At 37.3% G+C, this 22,597-nt stretch overlaps 2 protein-coding genes across 11 annotated transcripts in view; one reads left to right on the forward strand and one right to left on the reverse strand.

Moving 5' to 3' along the window:
* The window catches only part of LOC113110951 (spermatogenesis-associated protein 16-like), a 41,390-nt gene extending 37,118 nt beyond the window's left edge, over positions 1-4,272 (forward strand). The window contains exon 10 of the mRNA XM_026275264.1: positions 3,980-4,272. Within this exon, the coding sequence (XP_026131049.1) occupies positions 3,980-4,219 (240 nt within the window). The 3' untranslated portion in view covers positions 4,220-4,272. The remainder of the gene's footprint in view (positions 1-3,979) is intronic.
* A 12,822-nt stretch (positions 4,273-17,094) lies between these two features.
* Positions 17,095-22,597, reverse strand: part of LOC113110953 (protein ECT2-like) — a 29,345-nt gene continuing 23,842 nt past the window's right edge. For 7 of the 10 annotated variants that reach the window (XM_026275271.1, XM_026275270.1, XM_026275269.1 and 4 more), the window contains 2 exons: positions 22,032-22,330; positions 17,095-17,967 (listed from right to left, as the gene is read on the reverse strand). In XM_026275271.1, coding sequence (XP_026131056.1) covers positions 22,043-22,330 — 288 coding nt within the window. In that variant the 3' untranslated portion in view covers positions 17,095-17,967; positions 22,032-22,042. The remainder of the gene's footprint in view (positions 17,968-22,031; positions 22,331-22,597) is intronic. The other 3 variants (XM_026275274.1, XM_026275276.1, XM_026275278.1) reach the window with 1 other exon arrangement.

Consider the following 22,597-nt stretch of genomic DNA (forward strand, 5'->3'; position numbering starts at 1 on the left):
TCTAATCTTAAACTAAACATTGCGGACCATCCTTTTTTAAATTAAGTCACTAGAATAATCTTCACCCAAGGTTTTCTGGGTAGACCGGGCCAAAAGATTAACAGCAACCAAAACATGCCTACAAGGATCTGAGCCCAAGGGAGACCTCTGTTATCAAATGCTGAATACAGACTGATCTGTCAGCACACATACATACATACATACAGCCTGGACATGGATTCCTTCTGTTAATCTCAAGATGTGATCCATCTGCCCTCATAAAATAAAAATACCAATGGTACCATACAGTGGCCAAAACACAAATGACAAAAATTTTATTAAATTAAAATTTGAGAATAACTGATTTACCAGATGCTAAGGTTAAAGCTGCAATAGGTAACTTTTGTAAAAATATATATTTTTACATATTTGTTAAACCTGTCATTATGTCCTGACAGTAGAATATGAGACAGATAATCTGTAAAAAATCAAGCTCCTCTGGCTCCTCCCAGTGGTCCTATTGCCATATGCAGAAAGTCATTTGCTCCCGGTAAGAAACAACCAATCAGAGCTGCGGTCCGTAACTTTCTTTGTGTTCATAATGTAGAAAAATGTATATAATAAGCGAGTACACCATGAATCCATTTTCCAAACCGTGTTTTTAGCTTGTCCTGAATCACTAGGGTGCACCTATAATAAGTGTTTATATTCAGACTATTTTAGATTGCTTCAGGGGTACCGCGGCGGAGTAACCCAGTACCGCTGTGATTCTTCATAGACATAAACAGAGAGAAGTAGTTCCGGCTACGATGTTCTTGCGCAAGACACAAGCAGTTCTGTTTATTAACCGCTAGAGCGTCAAAAGTTACCTACCGCAGCTTTAAGGTGCTGATTTAGCACACAGTAACTTAACATATAGCAGGCAGCATTATTAAAACTAAATATACGTGAAAATGTGTGATAAAAAAAAGGCTTTACATAAAGGCATAAAAAGCCAAAAAAAAACTTTGCAGACATTAACCTTCATATGCAGCTCCAGTGCTTCCCAGCCCTTCATTTCCTTCATATTATTAAGTAGTTAATTTATGAAGCTCGCCAGCACGTCCTTCTCAGAAACCCACCAGCCGCAGATTTCATTTCCAACCCTAATTTGTTCTACATGAATCAAAGGGGCATTAACTGACACATTCTGATGAGTGCTGGAGTTCACATATCGTGGCCGTACATGTAATGATTTGGCTGTTTGTTTGTTTTTTTGGAGAGTCATTAGATGCTGCCTTTCAGGCTGTCTTTCCACCACAGTAGCATAAGTGCACTCATCCCTGCTCCAGCAAATGGGCATCTTCACATTTATGACCATAAGCTACATGCTCTCAGCTTGTTTCATTCTTTGCCATCCACCATCCCATCTATTTCTGACTCCTCCCACGGGAGGGAGAACGGACATGTGTAATCGTTCTTACATGAAGTCTGCGCTTTGGTGCTTGTTGATTTATTCTGAAAGCAGAGAACAATCTGACTTATGAAAAACCCTGCAGAAGTGTGACCTTTGACCTCCTGAAATGGAAAAAAACTTCAGGGAGCCTGATCTCTTTAGCATTCTTAAGTATTCATGTTCACATATTTTTGGCCTTCTAACCATTTACATAGTTAGACACTTATTCACTAGAAGGAGTTTGGGTTTCCTAAACTTGACAATAGTTTTTGTAAAAGTATTTTATCAAACAGATACATCTTTTAACTTTAGCAGAAAATAAAGAAAGACTTATCACAGCTTTAGCGCTGATTCTCGTGCACTGATTGTCATGACTACAGCCGGGATGCAGAGCGAGAAGGGTCTGACCAAGATATAATTTTAACCATAACTACATGATTTTCCCCACAGCAATGATAAAAATGAATGAAATGTTATTTTTCTGTTCACATATTCGAACAATTTCGACTGTGGCCTCCCAGGGGCTGAGTTTAGGACCCCCAAACTCCATCTAGTGAATAAGTGTCTAACTATGTAAACGGGTAGAAGGCCAGTAAAGGCCAGCAGGACTGACAGTCTGACTGCATAATGAGCTTTACCATATTTTTGAAGCAGCGGACGGGCTCTTTGATCAAGGCTCTGTTTCCTCTCTGACGAGCAGACCTTTTTTTCTGGTTGGAATGATGGCTGCTGACAGGTTTGATAGGCGTTTTGATAGCTCGTGCATCGTTGCTGAATACCTGAGCGATAGCAGAAGCCAGGCGCTGGGCCCAGCACACACACACACACACACACACACACACACACACACACACACACACACACACAGAGAGATGTGCACAGTAACGAAGGGCTAATTGTTGTTGGGATAGAGCCAAGTCTGTGTGTTTGTGAGTGGGTGGCAAGCCCGTTTGCCCATTACTCGCTCTAAGCTGGACATGAGGACCGAAAACGAGAAGGAAACATAAAAAATGGAAGCGCATTTGAGCGAAAAAGCGAGCGAGAGGGAATAGAGAATGCTTTTGAACGTGGAATGACTGTTCGGCCCACTGCTGTGGAGCTTTCAGGCCAGTTCCCAGAGGAGAAAAAGGAAAAAACTTCCAAACAAACACGCTTGGACTGAATTCACAAGCAAACAGGACTCACAACCTACCCATAACTGTGTGTTTCTGAACTACAGAGCCTCTGACACTTTCTCTCTCCCTCCACCTTGCCTTTCTTTTCCATCTCCTTACTCGCAGCTTTTCTTCATCTCGCATTCCCTTTCATATTTCACTCCCCCTCCTTCCTGTTCTCCGAGAGCAGACACAATAAATTCCCACGCACCGCCATATTCTCAGAAATGAGAGGGCAAAAGGGGAGCCACGTCCATTTCTTTTTGAGGTAATTAAGTCTCTGAGGGGGGGTTGCGAGGTCTCAGAAATGTGCTTCAGTGTTGATCTGAAAACTTCTCAAATGCAAAAGCTTGATAAATATGATATGTCCCTGTCTTCTGATAGTGTGTATTTGTTTATGTCTTAACGCATCAGAACATACAAAAATGAATATTAATGTTGCTTGTTATTCTAAATTTCAGTGTAACACAAAATGAGAAATGATCTTTGCATGTTCTCATTACACTTTAAAAACTTTTTAAAATGTGCCAAGTCAGTAAAAATATAAATTAACTGTGTAAAATTAACTGCATGTGTTCATATGAATAAATTTTCCACATTCATTTTAAGATTATAACCTTAATGGATAATGTTTTTTTTTTTGTTTTTTTTGTAACATTTAAATGAACTGATTTTATTCAAGTTGTATGTTATTTAACATGACAAATTATAACGTTTAAGTTTTTAAAGATATGATGAGGTAGAAATAGCTTTAAAATCTAGTCTTATATCATTTTTATATTGTATCAAAAACTTTTTATTAAAATAGTATATTTACATTTATTTAACATTATGTTGTTTACATTTTATGTGATCACATTTATTAAATTTAATAAACATTTAAAAATGTAAATACTTTTGCATCATAGTAATGAGAAAGGATTTAAGATTAGAAAAAAAATATTTCTTTTGGGCTGAAATGTGAAAAGATTTAATAAAATAAGCAATAAACAATAATCAGGGACTGTTAAACTTCTCAAACAACCTAAAAGTATCATAAAAGTGCAACAAGATCCAACAGAACACTGAAATCTAATTTGTGTATTCCCACATTCAGATTTTGCATGTCAAGATGCAAAGTTTGAGGTTTAATGATGGCAGATGCTGTGGATTTTTATGCTGTGTCTTCTAATCAAATATGCAAAATTCAGATACTATTTGAGAGCTATGGCAAAGGGAAAGAAACTCAAATTTCATCTTAAAAAACTTTACTGTATACTTTGGATGGATGCTTTTTCTATGGTGAGTTTTGCTCTTTTTCCTGCTTATTATACTCTACCCCTATGTTACATTGAAAGAGTCTATATATTCTTCAGTATGTCTCATTATGAAGCTAAGCAAATAATCATGTGGGTGAACCTTTCCTTTTCAGGTTGAGGCAGTGAAGGAGATGCTTTATCAGATAGAGGAGACATACCTGAAGAAGAAGGCACTGAGAGCCATCAGACAGCAAAAGGCTAAAGAGAAGAAAGCCCTGAAAAAACTGTCCCTCAGGAGTCCCACCACACCCCCCCAGGGCCAACTGAATGGAGTGACCGACCCACAGCCCAGTCATCCGATAAGTGAGCACCTACCGCCACCCCACAAACACTTATCTTCTGCCAAGAAGTAGGACACTCCACCGGGCCATTACGCCACCCTCAGAGAAATAAATGGGCTTTGCAGGCGAACAATCATTCAGATCTGTCTTTTCTCAAAACATCCCACATTCATTTTACGACTCCCTCCTCCACACAAGAAAACCCCTTCCTCACATGAATGTACCTTCTCCTGGGCACCTACAGTGGGTTGATATATATATATATTCAATTAATATATTTAATCAGCTTAGTAATTAAAGGTATTTTTTAAAGTAACACCAGTTTATTCATTTTTACAGAATTATTGTAAAATTATAATAATATATTATACTAATATTATCAAATATTTCTAAAGCATGAATTAATTGCAGCGCAACAAATATTACCATGTTTTAAATGTTTAACAGTAAAAAAAATTAAAGGGAGGGTGAAATGCTAATTTTCACTCAATATCCTGTTAATCTTGAGTACCTATAGAGTAGTACTGCATCCTTCATAACTCCAAAAAGTCTTTAGTTTTATTATATTCATAAGAGAAAGATAGTCTGTACCGATTTTTCCCAGAAAAACACGACCAACTGGAGGTGTGACGTGTGGGCGGAGCTAAAGAATCACGAGCACCAGTAGGCTTTTGCGTTGAGAGCGTTTGGAAACTGTGAGATTACCGTCTGGAAAAAACCATCACCCAAAACAAACCATGGCTAACAGTCAGATTCAGCCGTTTATTTATGATCCAGAATCAGATCCCGAGGCTGAAACTGAACGAGAGCAGCAGCAGCAACGACTCGCTCCGAGCGGGGCTCGAACCCGGGTCTCCGATGGGAGGCAGACGCACTAACAAGGAGGCAGAGATATTTGAAGCAGTTTTACTCACTGCCTGCGGTTCCAACACACGATCGTGACCCTTTTTCGTTGGGACTGCATTATCCTTAAGAAATAAACGATACGCAAATCCGGCGTCAAACTGGGCCTTGTTTGTAAAACAAGCATCTTCGAAATGCAGGGAACAAACACAAACACTTGCACAACTCCGTTGATGCTCTGTAAAAATAAACTCCATCCACTGGTTCCTTAATGCTGTTTTTTCTTTGGTAATCTGTGCAGGGTTGTTTTGCCCTGGCAACCAAAAACACACTTCTTTTGTGACATTTCGCGACGCTCTTGCTCTGATCAGTGAAGTCTGTTGTGCTCTCAGTGCTCTGCTATACGGGAGCGTGCGCTCTTCCGGCAGACGTGCCCTCAGGACCCATATAAGGAAATTCTGCTCCATCTAACGTCACACAGAGCCATACTCGAAAAAAACTTTCCGAAACTTGTGACAAACCGGAAGGAGTATTTTTGGAACAGAAATACTTCTTCAAACGTACAACTTAATTTTTGAAACTTTGTCCATGTTTAGCATGGGAATCCAACTCTTTTAACAGTGTAAAAAACTCAGTATGCATGAAATAGCATTTCACCCCCCCCCCCCCCTTTAAATAAATTTGTAATAAAAAATGTTATTACAATTTAATTTTTAATAATAAACTATATATATTATGTTAATTTATCGTGATTATACGTATAATTATCATAATTTATGCATAATCTAGTACTTTTTAATTATATGGCACTTAGTAAGGGCCCCATTTTCTTTAAAGGAATAGTTCACCTAAAAATTCACATTTGCTGAAAACATACTCACCCTAAAGCCATACAAGATGTAGATGTTGTTGTTGTTTTTTTTTAAACAGATTTGGAGATATTTAGCATTGCATCATTTGCTCACCAGTGGATCCTCTGTGGTGAATGGGTGCCGTCAGAAGTCAAAACAGTTCTTAACAAATATAGCAGTGGATTTTGATGTATCAATGATGTATCTTTTTCAATGTATCTTTTTTTTTTTTTGTTACCAATAAGTGACTGTTTAAAGTTAAATTGCCTTGATGCATTTTCTTTTTACAAACATGCAGCTTTTCTCTTCATAAGGTGTTAACTGATGTACTGGAGTAGTGTCAATTACTGATGTCTCTATCAGCTGTTTGGACTCACATTCTGATGGCACCCATTCACTGCAGAGGATCAGTTGGTAAGCAAGTGTTGCAGTGCTGAATTTCCCTAAATCTGTTCTGATGAAAAACAAACTCATCTTCATCTTGGATGGCCTGAGGGTGAGTACTAATTTTCAATTTCAGGTGAACTACTCCTTTAAGAAAAACATAATTTCTCAATAAAATTCCTTTTGGCTTTGGCCTGAAATTTGACCTGAGAAAATGTATGTTCTTAAACCCTACAAATGCACCACAAGCTTCACCAGTAAAAGCAAAACCAGCATGTCATCACTGATGCATGACTGTATTATTGTTTGCAGGGGAGTTAATGGTTTGATTTCACAGGTTACAGTCGGAGGCGGAGGAGGATTGATCAGGCGCTTCAAAACACGGAGTAAACACATACACACACTCACCAAAAGCTCCGTCACTCGCGTGCTGGGTGAAGATTGATCGCTCGCATGCACACAACAGGGGTCCCACGTTTTCAGCCATCCAGCCTTATTGACAGCTGTGGAAATCTCTATGCACACACACACACACACACAATGCTGATTCATGTAAGTCCTTGAGTTTTGCAACATACAGTAGCAGCAATCTCAATTATCCAGGACCCAATTATAGACAGTCCCAAACTATAGTGCTTAGCCCAGAGTTTCTGACATGCCCGTCCAGTGTCTTTAGGCAATTAGGAGGCTTTGGTCGAGTCTGCACGGCACCAGTCAGCAATTACAGCGTATTCATTTCAATACATTAATGGCATTCATCGAGTGAGGTGAGAAGGGAGGACATTTGCATTGCACACTATCGGCATGTTGTAGAGATTAATTACCGTCGCATGTTTTCTAAATAGTAAACAGTTATTGTAATTCAGTGTTGCATGTAAAAGTAGATCTCACTGCACAGCCAGCAGCACTATAAAGAGAATACGTGATGCTGTTCTCGGTGGTGTTTAGATTGCGTAATGATGTTTCTGAACGCTGTGGATTTTGATAAATCACGTTAAACGTGTGCTGATCCAGTTTTCACTCATGTAAGCAGCTCGGGTGTTACATCATTATATACTACATTTGTGATTGAAGTATTTCCGTCCACAGCTTGAGAGGAAAGATTTTAAATTAAAAAGGAGATGAGAGAGTTTTGCTCGCATCTATTTCTCTAAAAAATAACCGGCGCTCTGTGGTTCACATGATAAGCTATTAAGTTTCTATAAAGCATGCTGTTTCTGCAGGAAAAATATAGATGTGGGTCTCGTTAACACACACACACATACACAGGTGGTAAGAAAACAGTATTCTAGGTTTTTGTTTCTCATTTACATTTGTCGTATTTAAAAACATCATTATTTGCATAATTTTGTATTAATTTAATAAAATCAAAAAGAAGAAAATTATAAAATTATAACATTCTTATAATGTTGCTGTGCAGCTGATAAGGCTTTTAGATCTCTATGATATTCTGGTCTTTACATATATATGACTCTAATCACTCCTTCAATATTTAGCCTACAACTAGTCCAAAATTTGGGGTCAGCATATTTATTTTTTAGTTTAAAAGAAATGATTACCTTTATTCTGTAAGAACATATGGATCAAAAGTGATTATAAATGTTGCAAACGATGTCTCAAGCAAATAAATGCTATTATTATGACCTTTCTATTCATCAAAGAATCATGTTTCCAGATAAATATTAAAATTATTAATTATTTATAAGTTAATTAAATGTTGAGTACCAAATCAATAATACAGAGATTTCCGAAGGATCTCTGAAATTGTAATATTATTTTTTACAGTATTATTGTTTGATTAAATAAAAACATGCATTATCGAGCAGGCAAAAACTGTACTGTACATCAAAACACTTTACATATACTCTACATTAAATTAATGTCTCTTTAAATATACAAATATTATATTTTGTGGTATATTTTTATATTTAACTATTCTAAATAAATAAAAAAACTATGTATATATTAAGAATACATTTTTACAAAAAAATCCAGGAAATTGATTAAGTGGTATTCACATGCTATTGAATATATAGCCTCTTATGTAATAAGAGTGTTTCTATGCAACAAACATAATGATCTATTATGGGAGCTGTGCATTGATATGGCAAACAGACCAAATATATATCATATAAAATAATACATACCTTATAAATATAAATTATAAATATACCTTATTTCAAAATGTCAACAATTCATATATTTTAGATTCATTACATGTAAAGTAAAACATTTCAGAAGTTTTTTTGGTTATTAATTTTGATGATTAGAGCTTCAGTGAGGTCTGAAACTGTCTGCCTGGAGGCAGGTATCAAAGTGCTGAACTACAGTATATGAGAAATATATACAGGAATAACTCTCAACATTAAAATAAGGAACCTTAGTACACAGAAGCAGATGGGAAGCCAAGGTTTGACTAAAATATACAGTTGTCAGAGAAGACGATGATGAAATTGGCTGACAGATCCCGGTGTGTGGAAGGAGGGGTTGGTTTTGCAGTGATTTCAGGTGGGATAAACTGTTTGCTCTGAGCCCAAAAGAGCATGCAGGTAAACATCTCTCCTGCCAAGTTTTTTTTTTTTTCTTTTTTTCTTACAAGTAAGAAGTTGGGAGATCTTTCTGATCTAATACCGTGAACAGAATGTGCTGCTGTGGTTAGAACAGGGACTGAGCAGGACGATGTTCAATTTCCCCTTTCTCTCTCTTTCTGTCCCCGTCTCTCATTTGTGAGAGGAAAGGCAGAGACAGGTTTGAATCTGTCACTGGAGTGTGGAGTACAAAATAAGATCTGAACCCGTCTCCTTCCGAACTATTCTACAATCAAAACAAACCGGGTTCTTCAGAAGAACTTGACTCTGTGTGGAAATAGGCTAGCCCCTGTTCTCAAGCTGTCGAGAAACATTTAAAAGGGAATGGTTTAGTAGGAGACCATTCAACATCAAACCGTCACGCCACATTTAAACTATTAGAGACGGATTAAAGGAATCCAAAAAAGAAACTTGTCAATTTTTACTCACCCTCACGTCATCCAAAACCCATTTAACTTTCACTCTTCTGTGGAATTCTGAAAGAGATATTTCCAAGAAAGTTCACCCAGTCAAACTCCAAAAGGAATGAAATTAAATAATAGCTTTGTGTGAGGAACAGGCCATCATTGAAGACATTAGGCTTAATATGGAAAAGAATGGGCAAATCTAAAATTCTCCTTAAAAGTATTTACAGCTGATAATAATGACAAAGTCTGCATGCGTCACAAATTACAGAGCCAATATAGAATTCAAAATGAGAATAAGAAAAAGTTAAAATTCCTGTTATAATTCTCAACAACAACAGTAACAAAAACAATAGGTCTACAAAATATTACAAAATTCTCATACGCAGCTATTGCATGGCTTCAGAAGACATAGAATTATGCGAATAAATCATATGGACTATTTTAATGGTGCACTTTAATTGGAGTTTGACAGTCCACAGTCATCATTTCCTCTCATTGTACAGCAGCTTTGACATTCTGCAAGAACATATTTCGTGTTCAAGGAAGAAAGCCATTTAAATGCAATTCTGCTTGTCTATTCCTCAAAGGTTTTTGGTATTCTTAACTTTTAATGATCCATTTTCTACAATAGTCGTATAGCCTAAGATCAGAGAACTTTGGGGGAAAAATATCTCTTTTGACTTGATGATGACTGAGAAAAATTGACCCTCGACCAATATATATCATGATAAAAGAGCAGTTTATTATCAGAAACCAGACTTCCACATGAACTTGAGTGAATGAATGTGATTTGGAGACAAGAATTTTTGTTACATTCATACCCAATACAGCAGGGTTATGATCAAAGCAGGCAGTGCTGAATTATGTAAGGGGTTTCCCAGTAAATCGGCTGAAAAAGGGTAATACTTCAGTTTTACAGCTCAGTTGTTGTAAATTACAGACACTGGACGAGGTTTATTACAGTTTTGACTAATATTACCTTTTCATTGCAAAATCATAAAGTCGTTTAAGTCTATAAAAAACAAAAAATGCCACGCAAACTGGAAAACAAGAAACTAACGGTTATATTACTCCAAGAAAATTAAACTCAAACATTTAAAACATGAAATATGGCAATATTTACGGTTATATATTAAAGCGTGAAATGCATCTAATAAGATTTTCATGATACCTGCAGCGTTTATCCCTCTGTGCAAACCATCAAAAAAAAATAAAAAATTGTTTCCTCCTGTGACCTTTAGCTGGTACACTTCAGCAACTGTGCTTTGTAAATGGGATGAGATATTTGTAGCACTGAATAGATGAACAATTACAGCTTATTACGCCTCTCCTTTGCACAAACTATTGATCTTGTGCAATTTTACACTCAGAAATGCCCGCCTGCAGAACATGACGGAAATTAGACTTTCTAATTATTTCCCCAAACAAAAGGAGCGAGTTTGAATCCTCTGCTGGAGTTTCTACATCGAGTCTCAAAGTAGCATCTTTGAAGACACCCACAGGAGATTCAGAAGACATAAACAGGCGTCTCTGGGTAATCTGAAAGAAGGCGCAGGGTGGCAGTTATTTAAATTGTCTCAGACTGCGCCAGCACCATTGAATTATCAATGCTCTATGCCAAAATAGTGGATAGAAATGGCGGTACAAAGGTTTTGCATGTGTAGCTATATCGCACATGACACACAGCGAGCTGCTATAGCTGGGTAGTAGCTGTCTGTACTCCGGATATCAAAAGGATTTATTTAATAGTCACTCTCCAGAGGCAACATGTTACATCTTTATGATGCTGACTGAATTTTCAAGGTTACGTTTTTAATGCTCGTTAGACGAGGAGGAAGATTACGAAAATATATTTAATTGGACGCATTTATGAGGCATGCTCTGATTTTGTCTCCCGGATACCGAACAAACTCATTCTCTGAAACATCAAGTGCCGACTGAATTTCAGAGGAAAGCCATTTTGGGCTACAGTCATTATCGCTGCCTTGTGAGAGTTAACGCGGTGCGCGCTCATTTGGGAATAATCCGAGTCCTTTGAACATAAGGAACACTTCAACGGAATTCCTGCACAGACAGTTAAAGCAAAGAAAGGACTAGTGGTAAAACAGTGAATGCGCGTGAGGAATGGGGGCGCTAATCAGCAAAAGGAAGATACAGTATTGTTCAAAATAATAGCAGTACAATGTGACTAACCAGAATAATCAAGGTTTTTAGTATATTTTTTATTGCTACGTGGCAAACAAGTTACCAGTAGGTTCAGTAGATTGTCAGAAAACAAACGAGACCCAGCATTCATGATATGCACGCTCTTAAGGCTGTGCAGTTGGGCAATTAGTTGAAAGGGGTGTGTTCAAAAAAATAGCAGTGTCTACCTTTGACTGTACAAACTCAAAACTATTTTGTACAAACATTTTTTTTTCTGGGATTTAGCAATCCTGTGAATCACTAAACTAATATTTAGTTGTATGACCACAGTTTTTTTAAAATTGCTTGACATCTGTGTGGCATGGAGTCAACCAACTTGTGGCACCTCTCAGCTGTTATTCCACTCCATGATTCTTTAACAACATTCCACAATTCATTCACATTTCTTGGTTTTGCTTCAGAAACAGCATTTTTGATATCACCCCACAAGTTCTCAATTGGATTAAGGTCTGGAGATTGGGCTGGCCACTCCATAACATTAATTTTGTTGGTTTGAAACCAAGACTTTGCCCGTTTACTAGTGTGTTTTGGGTCATTGTCTTGTTGAAACAACCATTTCAAGGGCATGTCCTCTTCAGCATAGGGCAACATGACCTCTTCAAGTATTTTAACATATGCAAACTGATCCATGATCCCTGGTATGCGATAAATAGGCCCAACACCATAGTAGGAGAAACATGCCCATATCATGATGCTTGCACCTCCATGCTTCACTGTCTTCACTGTGTACTGTGGCTTGAATTCAGAGTTTGGGGGTCATCTCACAAACTGCCTGTGGCCCTTGGACCCAAAAAGAACAATTTTACTCTCATCAGTCCACAAAATGTTCCTCCATTTCTCTTTAGGCCAGTTGATGTGTTCTTTGGCAAATTGTAACCTCTTCTGCACATGCCTTTTTTTTAACAGAGGGACTTTGCGGGGGATTCTTGAAAATAGATTAGCTTCACACAGACGTCTTCTAACTGTCACAGTACTTACAGGTAACTCCAGACTGTCTTTGATCATCCTGGAGGTGATCATTGGCTGAGCCTTTGCCATTCTGGTTATTCTTCTATCCATTTTGATGGTTGTCTTCCATTTTCTTCCACGTCTCTCTGGTTTTGCTCTCCATTTTAAGGCATTGGAGATCATTTTAGCTGAACAGCCTATCATTTTTTGCACCTCTTTATAGGTTTTCCCCTCTCTAATCAACTTTTTAATCAAAGTACGCTGTTCTTCTGAACAATGTCTTGAACGACCCATTTTCCTCAGCTTTCAAATGCATGTTCAACAAGTGTTGGCTTCATCCTTAAATAGGGGCCTGTTTCTTCACAAAATTGATGACCTCAGTGATTGAATGCCACACTGCTATTTTTTTGAACACACCCCTTTCAACTAATTCAACTAATTGCCCAATTGCACAGCCTTAAGAGCGTGCATATCATGAATGCTGGGTCTCATTTGTTTTCTGAGAATCTACTGAACCTACTGGTAACTTGTTTGCCACGTAGCAATAAAAAAATATACGAAAAACCTTGATTATTCTGGTTAGTCACATTGTACTGCTATTATTTTGAACAATACTGTAGATGTTGGCACCTTGGCCCAACCCGACGTGTCCAAATTTGGCTAGTTAGCACGGTTCCAGTTGCTTATTAGATACTGTAACTTCACCATTAGTCAAATCCATATTCCATACATTTTTTATTGGTCATTTAGATTTACCAGTTTAATATTTAAATGGAAAATAACATGAAATGTTACTTTTTAAATGTAAGATTATTAATAATAGCCTTCTTTTTAGTGCAAAATCATGTAGTCCAAACAATAGATATGTGATGGCAGATTCGATTGCATATTTTACTGACCCAGACACGTTGATTTGTCCATCTCGTAAGGGTTGCTTACAGTAAAAATCAATGAGCTTTCCAACATGCCACAACATTGCACAGCCTGTGTGTGTAAAAACCACCAAGATTATGATTCCCAAAGAAATGGGGAAATTTCTTGGTTTGTGTTTTTACATATTTTATGTTTTTTTTGGTATTGAAACTATGATAATTTATGTGTGTGTGTTGGCCAATGGCTTCATCTTGTGGTATTGTGTTAGTTTAGCAAAATCATGCACATAACTATGGTTGCAGATGCCGTCAACTTGCTCATATGAAACCAAAATGCATGCAACTAGATTTTCGTAGTCCTGCACCAACTGAGCCCCAAAAGAATGGAAATTCAAACAGATGACTTTAAGAGAGAAGTCTCTATATTGCCCTTCATTCTTTTCCCATTATCACTAGAGACTCACCTGTGATGGGATCTGCAACTGGAAGCCTGGAGCTCATTGGGATACATCATCAATAAATCATTAGTCTTTTTGTAGAGGAAAACTCGCAGCATTCTAATGAGAGGTTACTTACACAAACCTCTGTCCTACTACAAACAAACCAACAGCTTCTTATAGCTATTTGTACTCGGCGTTCAGAAGCATCTGTGCACTAATGCATCATTTAGCTGTGCTTTTCTTCTTTATTGATTCCACACAGCATGCAAAGGAGAGAAACATAAGGAACTAACTTGGGATACTAACAAACTTGTCTGATGTCCTAAACACCCTCCCAGAAGATTCCCTTTGTCCTTCGTTATGTTTGGCCAGTGCAAAATGATCTGTGGCCTTAGAGATTAAACATTTTCTTGGATGCTTTTTTAACTAGCTTCTAGTGTGGTCAAGTGTTGCCTGATTTGCTCACCAAAATACAGAGCCTTAGGTTACACGTTCCCAGTAGCAGTTATTCAAGAACAACTGTTAGCATTTTTCGGTTCTCTGGTTAGCTTTAAGTGTGAAATGATGAAATTCTGACATCGGAGTTTGTATCAAACACATTTAATTTTGCCATATTCGAGTGGAGCTAGAATGATGTAAACCCTGTGTAGACCCTGTTGGCCTTGTTAGCTTGTATCCTAAAGTCATCCTGTCTTAGCTTGGATATTTGAGAAAAAAATTGTCTTGGCACCTTGGTACTGGTAAAACAGAACGAGCTAATAATCCAGAACAAATCTGGACAGAAACAAAATACAAAACTAACGTTATTTCACATTTTTGTTTGCAACTCAGGTCAGGTCATCTTTGCTGTATTAAATGCTCTTTAAAGGAGAGAGCCAAGCTCAGGGCAGTGACCTGGTCTTGTCTATGAAATGCTCCCTGAGTAGGACGGAACAGAGAACAAAGGGCCTGTACTTGCCTATTCAACGATAAATGAGGCATTCATTGGCTTTGAAGTAGAGGAGAGGCAACTATAACAAGAAAATCAAGACCACTGTTTTCCTTTTTAGATATTCCTGGCCTTTATTTGCCTCAGGGCTTCAATGTTAGTTCAGTATCCAGGATACTATTCAGCATCTAGCCTTTAGTTAAAGAAAAAAAAAAAGCTGGCTGTAGTGCCTGAGCGCAGCTGCATTAATACAATAAAAAACCATATTCTGCTTTGAAGAAAAAAAAAAAAAAAAAGTAGTAAGGCCTCCTGGTGCAATAATGAGCACTCTTAAAGTGGCACAAAGGATTGGCTTAAGACTGTACAAAGCTGCTTAAAGGGATCATTTGATGTTGCTAAAAATAACATTATTGCATATAGATGCGCATTGATTTTTACAAAGCGCATCGTTCTGAAAAGCGAGGTGTATGCTGATTGGCCAGCTATACAGTGCATTGTGATTGGCCGAATGCCTCAAGTGTGTGACAGAAAAGTTATGCCCCTTAACACTGTGATGCCCGATGAGACAAAACCAATAAAACCCATTACAAACAAGGCATGGGGACATAATGGGGACATAATTATTGTAATGACTTGTACTGTCTTTTTACGCATTGTGCATCACACTGCGTAAACATAAAACCATATCTGCATTTGTGATTGGAGAAACAACAAACAACAAGCTCTAATATTTACTCTACACTGTTTAAAACTTGCATTTGAATCATCAGTGGCAATTCCTTTAAATAAGAACTAAGTTCCAGACTGTCCTTGCAAAGTTGGAATTGCCCCACTTTATAGAAACAGACACCGGCATTGTAGGCTACTCTCACAGGAAACAGTCCTTGTCCTCCGCAAAATGTGCTGCACACATCTGAATATTTGGGTTGAACTGTTCTGTAAATACAACTTAACCACTCATTTCTAGTTGTGTCCTCTTTTAGAAGGCCAAACAAAGTAGCTTTGCTTTTACAACGAAACACACAGCATCCTCACAACATGGCGCCGGTGGCAACAGCGAGAATAAGTTGTGCCTTCTTTCTTCGCATTTTCTTTGAATTTGAGACGTTAGTCTTTGCAGCTCTACATATCTTCTTTATGCACCAAGAGCTTGTAACACTCCATAGAGAAAGGACCAATGTAAATTGCATCATATGACCCCTTTAAGCCTCCAAATCTATCGTTTGATGGGTTGAAAAAAATTGTCTATGCATAATGATTAGTCTATTTGATGCTTTTAGGCTCAAAGACCCATATTGGTCTTCATGAGTTTCTTCAGAAGTCCAATTCGGAAGTAAATCGGCAAGTGATGCCATTGGCTCCTTATGTCAAACAGCTGTTCGGCTGCATCACAGATATGTTTGAGAAGCTTCCGTCAATGACACGTTTAAAGACCAAAGAGACATTCACATGTGACTCACATCACCCACAATGGCTCTCAAACAATCTGGGATCAGATCCAAATACATTGAACGATCATTTCTGTTGACTGCAATCCAACTCTCCACTGTTTTCTGGTAGAAAAGCATGGAACAATTATTCTGTGGGTTTGGATTGACATGAGAGATAGTAAAAGAGATGTATAATGAGAGAACTAATCAATTAAGTACTACTCACAAAGATGTCACCTGCAAACCAAGCAGGTCAGCATGCCGAATTCACAAGACCAACTTTAACATCAGCCACATTTTCAGAGGGAACTCACACAAAACTCCCAACGAAATAAATGGATTTTGCCTTTGAAACTTCACAGAGCAACATTAAATGGGACTGCACACAAGAACAACTGTCTTTGGTCTTCAAGGAATCGTTCACCCAAAAATTAACATTTTGTCATCATTTACTCACCCTCATGTCATTCCAAACCTGTATAAGTATCTTTCTTATGTTGAACAAAATAATACATTTTGAAAAACCAATCAGTTGACCTCCATAGTAGGGAAAGAAACACAATGGAAGTCAATGGGGGGCCATCAACTGTTTGATCACCAGCATTCTTCAAAATATCTTCTCTTATGTTCAACATAAGAAACAGGTTTGGAATGACATGAGGGTGAGTAAATGAGAAAATGTTAGTTTTTAGTTGAACTATCCCTTTAAGGCCCAGATACTTTATTTACGGTGTTCTGCTTAGTCTTGCTCATGTCTTTCAAAGTACTCAATTGACAGCGATTGTGGATGAACGCTTTCATAATGTGCACTACCTAGTGGACTTGCTCGTACATGCTCAGAAAAAAATGGTGAAAATGAGCTTGGGTGTCACATGTAACGAAATGTGCCGATTAAAAAAATAGTCCTTGAGACTTAGTGGAATGTATAGTTTGGGCTTTAGTTTCTTGTACAAGATAGGAAAAAATGTTTTGCAGTGTTACATTCTCACCTGAGATCCATTTCAGACAGATTCCTCATACAAATAGCTGTTTTCAAGCAGACGAGAACACGAAGGCTTTATGCTTCCTTTATTGATCAAGAATAAATGAAGTCACCTTTAAAAGTTGTCAAACCAATAACATTAAAACCACCCACTCCAAACAAATCTGCAGTAGGCAAAGACATTATACGAATCCCTTTTACAGACAATCGTGAAACATGAATACATTTGTGACATAAGTGCAGTGACTACAAAACGGTACAAGCAACAGAGACGAACTATTATTAGTAGACAATCACAAAGAGGAAAAATACAATATTTACACATAAATATAGACAGAAGGAAAGATTTACATATAGAAGTGATTCTGGAGAATAAATATGGCAGGCTTACCGCAATAACTCTCTTTAGACTTGTAGAAACCAATACCCTAAATCAACAATAAAAATCACTTCTAAAAGTATGCAAAAACATAAGGCCGCTTGTTTAAACCAGACCTTACTGTGGCAGCTTTTTGCATTTCCATTTAAATGCAACAGCTAGATGTGTATAGCTTTATAAAAGCTGAAAACTAGATTAGTTTAGATTAGGGCCTACCTTGTAAAACATTAAGAAATACTTTCAGTGGTTAATAACTGTGTGAAAACTCTACCCATCTAATAAACATCAGAACATGTCAGTCAGAAATGTCTCTTTTATGTTAATTAAATTGGACATCGACATCAACACAAGCCATCCTTCATTTGGTGGGTTCTGGACCTGTAAATTAAACCCAGATGGGGGGCTTGGGCTGTAGGCGTCAGCCGGACGTGGTACCGTAGTGTGGAAATTAATTGCAACACTGGATGCAAAGTTCAGTACAGGTGAGTTGTGGACCGGCTGAAGGTATGATATTTCCTCTCAAAGGCAGAGGACAGGTTGATCATGGATGGCGAATGAACAGCCTGGAAAAAGAAATTGTAATATAGCGATGAAAAGAGAGTTTTTAGGGTTATTCCAGGTTATTTCTATTCCAGTCTGTAATTAGTTTAAGACTCAAGAGTGCTGAATTGTAAATTGTGGATGTGTTAACCTTTGGTGCATTTTCATACCCAGAAGACCTTGTTAAAGATTCAATGCAGAGACGAAGTGTTGGTTAAAGCTGTAATGCACTTAGGAATAATATTTTTTACAAACTATTCATACTGCAGTCTAGAAGTTGGCGGTGTGAGCTTAATTTTATTTTATTTTATTAATCATGGTGAGTGATTTTATAACATAAATTATACCATGATATAATTAAAATAGTTGTTACATTAAATACCCAAATGCTAATGCCTATATTCTTTATTCCAGCAAAAATAAAATAAAAATGTAATACATTTTTTAAAGCTTGGATGCAATTTTAAATGCTTGTAAGAAATTAAAAACAATGTCACATTATGTAACATGAATTAAAAAACAACCAATAACAGTAAAACTAAAATTATAAGAACTGATCAATCCAACCCTAAATTCTGATTAGTTGAGCGCAACAAGGTTTCGTAAAGAGTTGAACAAGATGAACTGAATTTATATTGAATTTGCACATGAACTAAATTCTATAAGAACGTGTCAAGATAACATTTCTACCAATCACATGGAATTGGTGTTACTTTATTTTTTAATCATCTTCTAGAGCAAAACATACTTTAAAGTGAATAAATTACAAAATATTTAATAAAACTAAAGTTAGTGTAATTTATATTGCTATGCGATATGTTTTGCAATATGTTGGCAATAAACAGTTCTCACAAAAACATGGGGCAAATCTTTGAAAAAAAAAATTAACCTATGAATACATTAACCTATGATTATACATGCATATATAACCGGTCAACATTTCGGAATAATTCATTTAATATATTTTTAGATTTTCATTTTTTTTATATAATTTGCATAAACATTCTACATTGTAAGTGCATTAATATCTGTTACTTTTTTTACATTTCCAACCACAGTTTACTATGATGTGCCATTTACATCTAGTCTTCATTATCAAAATCTTTTTCCAACCAACATTTTATCAGTAAATTTGTTAAAGAGAATATATTTAGTGTCTACATAACTACAGCTCATCTTCATGGGTTTAGGGGTAGGAACTAATCAATAAACAGCGTTGAGATTTTCTGTCTTTTGACCAAAAGCCAGTGTTGGGCCTTTATTTCAATGCAAGCGTTCTCGCAGAACCCTGAGGTTTCACAGGTTTTTGTGATAGTTTATTCAAAAGGGGCGAGTAGAAGCAAGGAGAGAAATCCATGTTAATGATATTGACTTTACAAGCTCGCTGTGGTAAGAATGCACACGGTTGACCCTTGTTAAGTGTTCACCATTCAGAACCGAAAGCGTTACCCAAAGGAGTGTGTTAACCTCCATGCAGAGAATAATACTGTATTCTTCCCTTTTAAACAAAGATGTGAGGGTGAAAAGGTGGTTAGCAAACCACAAACCCAATTTCTTTTGTTTTACCCTTACTTACAGATGTAACAAGCACCAGGCTGCTTTCAAACATGCACACCAATAATCCTATTACTTAGCATTTCTTAATAAGAGTTAAGGTGGCCTTGCACTGCCATTGGAGGCCTCGAGATCAATAAAAGGCGGCCAATTGCAATGAGGAGGAAAAAAGCAGTATGATGAATTGCCTCGAGTGTGCTAAACGAAACATTAAAACACGACGAAACACACAGGCTCCATAATACGGATGATAGTTAATGGGATCAAATTAGAAATAGGAGCCAATTTACGGCTGTCACGCCCATAGATCATGCCAGTACCACAGTAAAAATATGAGATTTATGAAGAAAAGAAAAATAAATTCACATCATACGTCACAGTAACAATTTTGTCTTTATATAAGAGCCATCATTATACTGAGAACTATAGAAAAAGCATCACAGATCTCATATTTCACCCAACATAAATGATCTGATGTCAGTGTTAAAGGGATGCTTCACCTAAAATAAGAATAATTGTTTCTGTCATATTATGTCACATTTTTTTGTTAAAGCAAATTGAAAAATATAGGTTTTATGCAATGGAAATCTGTTTTTTATCAGAATAAGTAGATGACATTGGCCTTTTTTTTTTTTTTTACACATGTAAAGCATGAATTATCTTTTATTTTTATTTTTTTATGGATCGAAAAAAGACCAATTTTGAACACTTTTCCTAATAATGAAAGTGAATGGGGAATGGAAAGTAGTATGATAAAAAATACTTCATTTGAACTGGACGGTTTCATTTGACTTATGCTACAGTTAAAATGAAGTAATATAATAGTTCTGAACAAGAAACAGACAAAAAGTTAAGCCATCTTTACATTTTTTCCTCTGCTGTCCGAATGCCAGAGTTGATGTTAACTAAAACTATTAGAAATTGATTTAATTCATTTAAACAAAGCTGAAATTTAATCAAATTTAAAGCTGCGGTAGGGAACTTTTGACGCTCTAGCGGTTAATAAACAGAACTGCTTGCGTCTTGCGGAAGAACATTGTAGCCGGAACTACTTCTCTCTGTTTATGTCTATGAAGAATCACAAAGGTACTGGGTTACTCCGCCGCGGTACCCCCGAAGCAATCTAAAATAGTCTGAATATAAACACTTATTATAGGTGCACCCTAGTGATTCAGGACAAGGCAAAAACACGGTTTGGAAAATGGATTCATGGAATACTCGCTTATTATATACATTTTTCTACATTTTGAACACAAACAAAGTTACGGACCGCAGCTCTGATTGGTTATTTTTTACCGGGAGCGATGGAGTTTCTGCAAATGGCAAAAGGAGCAGTGGGAGGAGCCAGAGGAGCTTGATTTTTAACACAGATTATCTGTCTCATATTCTACTGTCAGGACATAATGACAGGTTTAATAAATATGTAAAAAATATTTTTTTTTACAAAAGTTCCCTACAGCACCTTTAATTCTTTAATGAAAAGTAACACTTTTTTTCAGTTATCAATTCTCATTATTAACTACTTGCTTATTAGTATGCCTATAAATAACGTATCGGCTGTTTATTAGTACTTATAAAAACAGCCGGTTCTCTAATCAGCGGTTAATTCAATCAGGTGCGTGATTTCACATAGAGCAGCTGTTACTACACAGAGCCGTTGTTAATAGAGAAGATGCGCAAATCACGTTAATTTTCTGCGTTTATTGGCCCATCTTCTCAGTTAACAACGGCTCTGTGTAGTAACAGCTGCTCTATGTGAAATCACACACCTGAAGGAATTAACCGCTGATTAGAAAACCGGCTTTACTGACGAGATGCGCATTAACGATCGGCCGATCGTGATCGGAGCACCCCTAAAAAACACATATTCCTAATGACCATATGCTACATCCTTAATCCCACCCAATATCTAAACAACTACCTTAATTATTAATATGCAGCAAATAAAGAGTTTATCGCTTCAAAGGTCATAGTTAATGGTATGTTAATATAAGTTAAAATACTTAAAATTAAAAAAAAAAATAGCTAAATAGAAACGATTAAAAAGAAAACCACACAGATAAAATGTAAACTAAAAACTTATTCATAATACTAATAAAACGTATAATTTTACACAAACAATTGTAAAATAAAGCACATTCAGTCACAGCGTAGAAAGTGCGAATATGCAAAATTTCAATGAGATTATAGCGGTGTATATATTGGGTGAGGATAGATGGTCAATTTCATTTCAGTTACTATTATGGAGCTTTATTTGTCATTTGATGGATCCCCATTCACATTGGGAAAAATAGTGTATTACTAGTACACTTTTTCAACTTCCTTAGTCATTCTTAGAGAGGTCAGCATGAGGGTGAGTAAATGACTTTCTTTTCATTTTTAAGTGAATTCTCCCTTTCGAACCAGTCCTCAGATTATCTATAAATGAGTGCCACCATAGCCCATCCGTGCGGTAGTGAATTAGTGTCAACACCATCCCCAGATGTGAGTTAGTAAGTCACAGTTAGTCAAGAGACAGAACTGCTGTGCTCACATTTAAGAGTCCTACAGGAGGGTCTCCTGCCGCGGGGACCCAGGGAACCTGCGCTGCGGCTCGGGGGGCGCCAGCAGCTCTCGGCACAGAGCTACGGGCTGGGCCGCTGGGAGGGACAGGATGGATGGTCTGAGCTGGGTTTTGGGAGCCGCGGGTTCATCAGCCCTCTCTGGACTGCACGGAGTGCGGACACACACCGGGACCCTGGGCCGCGGGGCATGGTCCAGAGAGTTCGACCGCTGAACCACTGCGCTTTTAATAGAGCCCGTCAGACTGAACGTAGAGGCAGAACGAGACATCTACACTCACACGGAGGAAAGAGAAAAAGAGAGCGCATTAACCTCATCTTGCACCGCCTCTACCTCCCACGCCCTCAGAATCATTCACTTTAAAATTGAAAGAGGAAGTGACAAATTTGAGCGTGATCTCAGGATTTTTCAAATATTTAGAAGTGCATGAATCACCTTAAAGAGAAAGGTAAAAATATCCTTTTTTTAAACAGAGCACAAGACCCCTGATGCTGCAGGAAAGAAAAGCATGAGTTTAGGACCAAGGCAAACTGCGAG

Source organism: Carassius auratus, chromosome 11 (genome assembly GCF_003368295.1).
Source record: "Carassius auratus strain Wakin chromosome 11, ASM336829v1, whole genome shotgun sequence".
NCBI classification, from domain to species: Eukaryota; Metazoa; Chordata; class Actinopteri; order Cypriniformes; family Cyprinidae; genus Carassius; species Carassius auratus.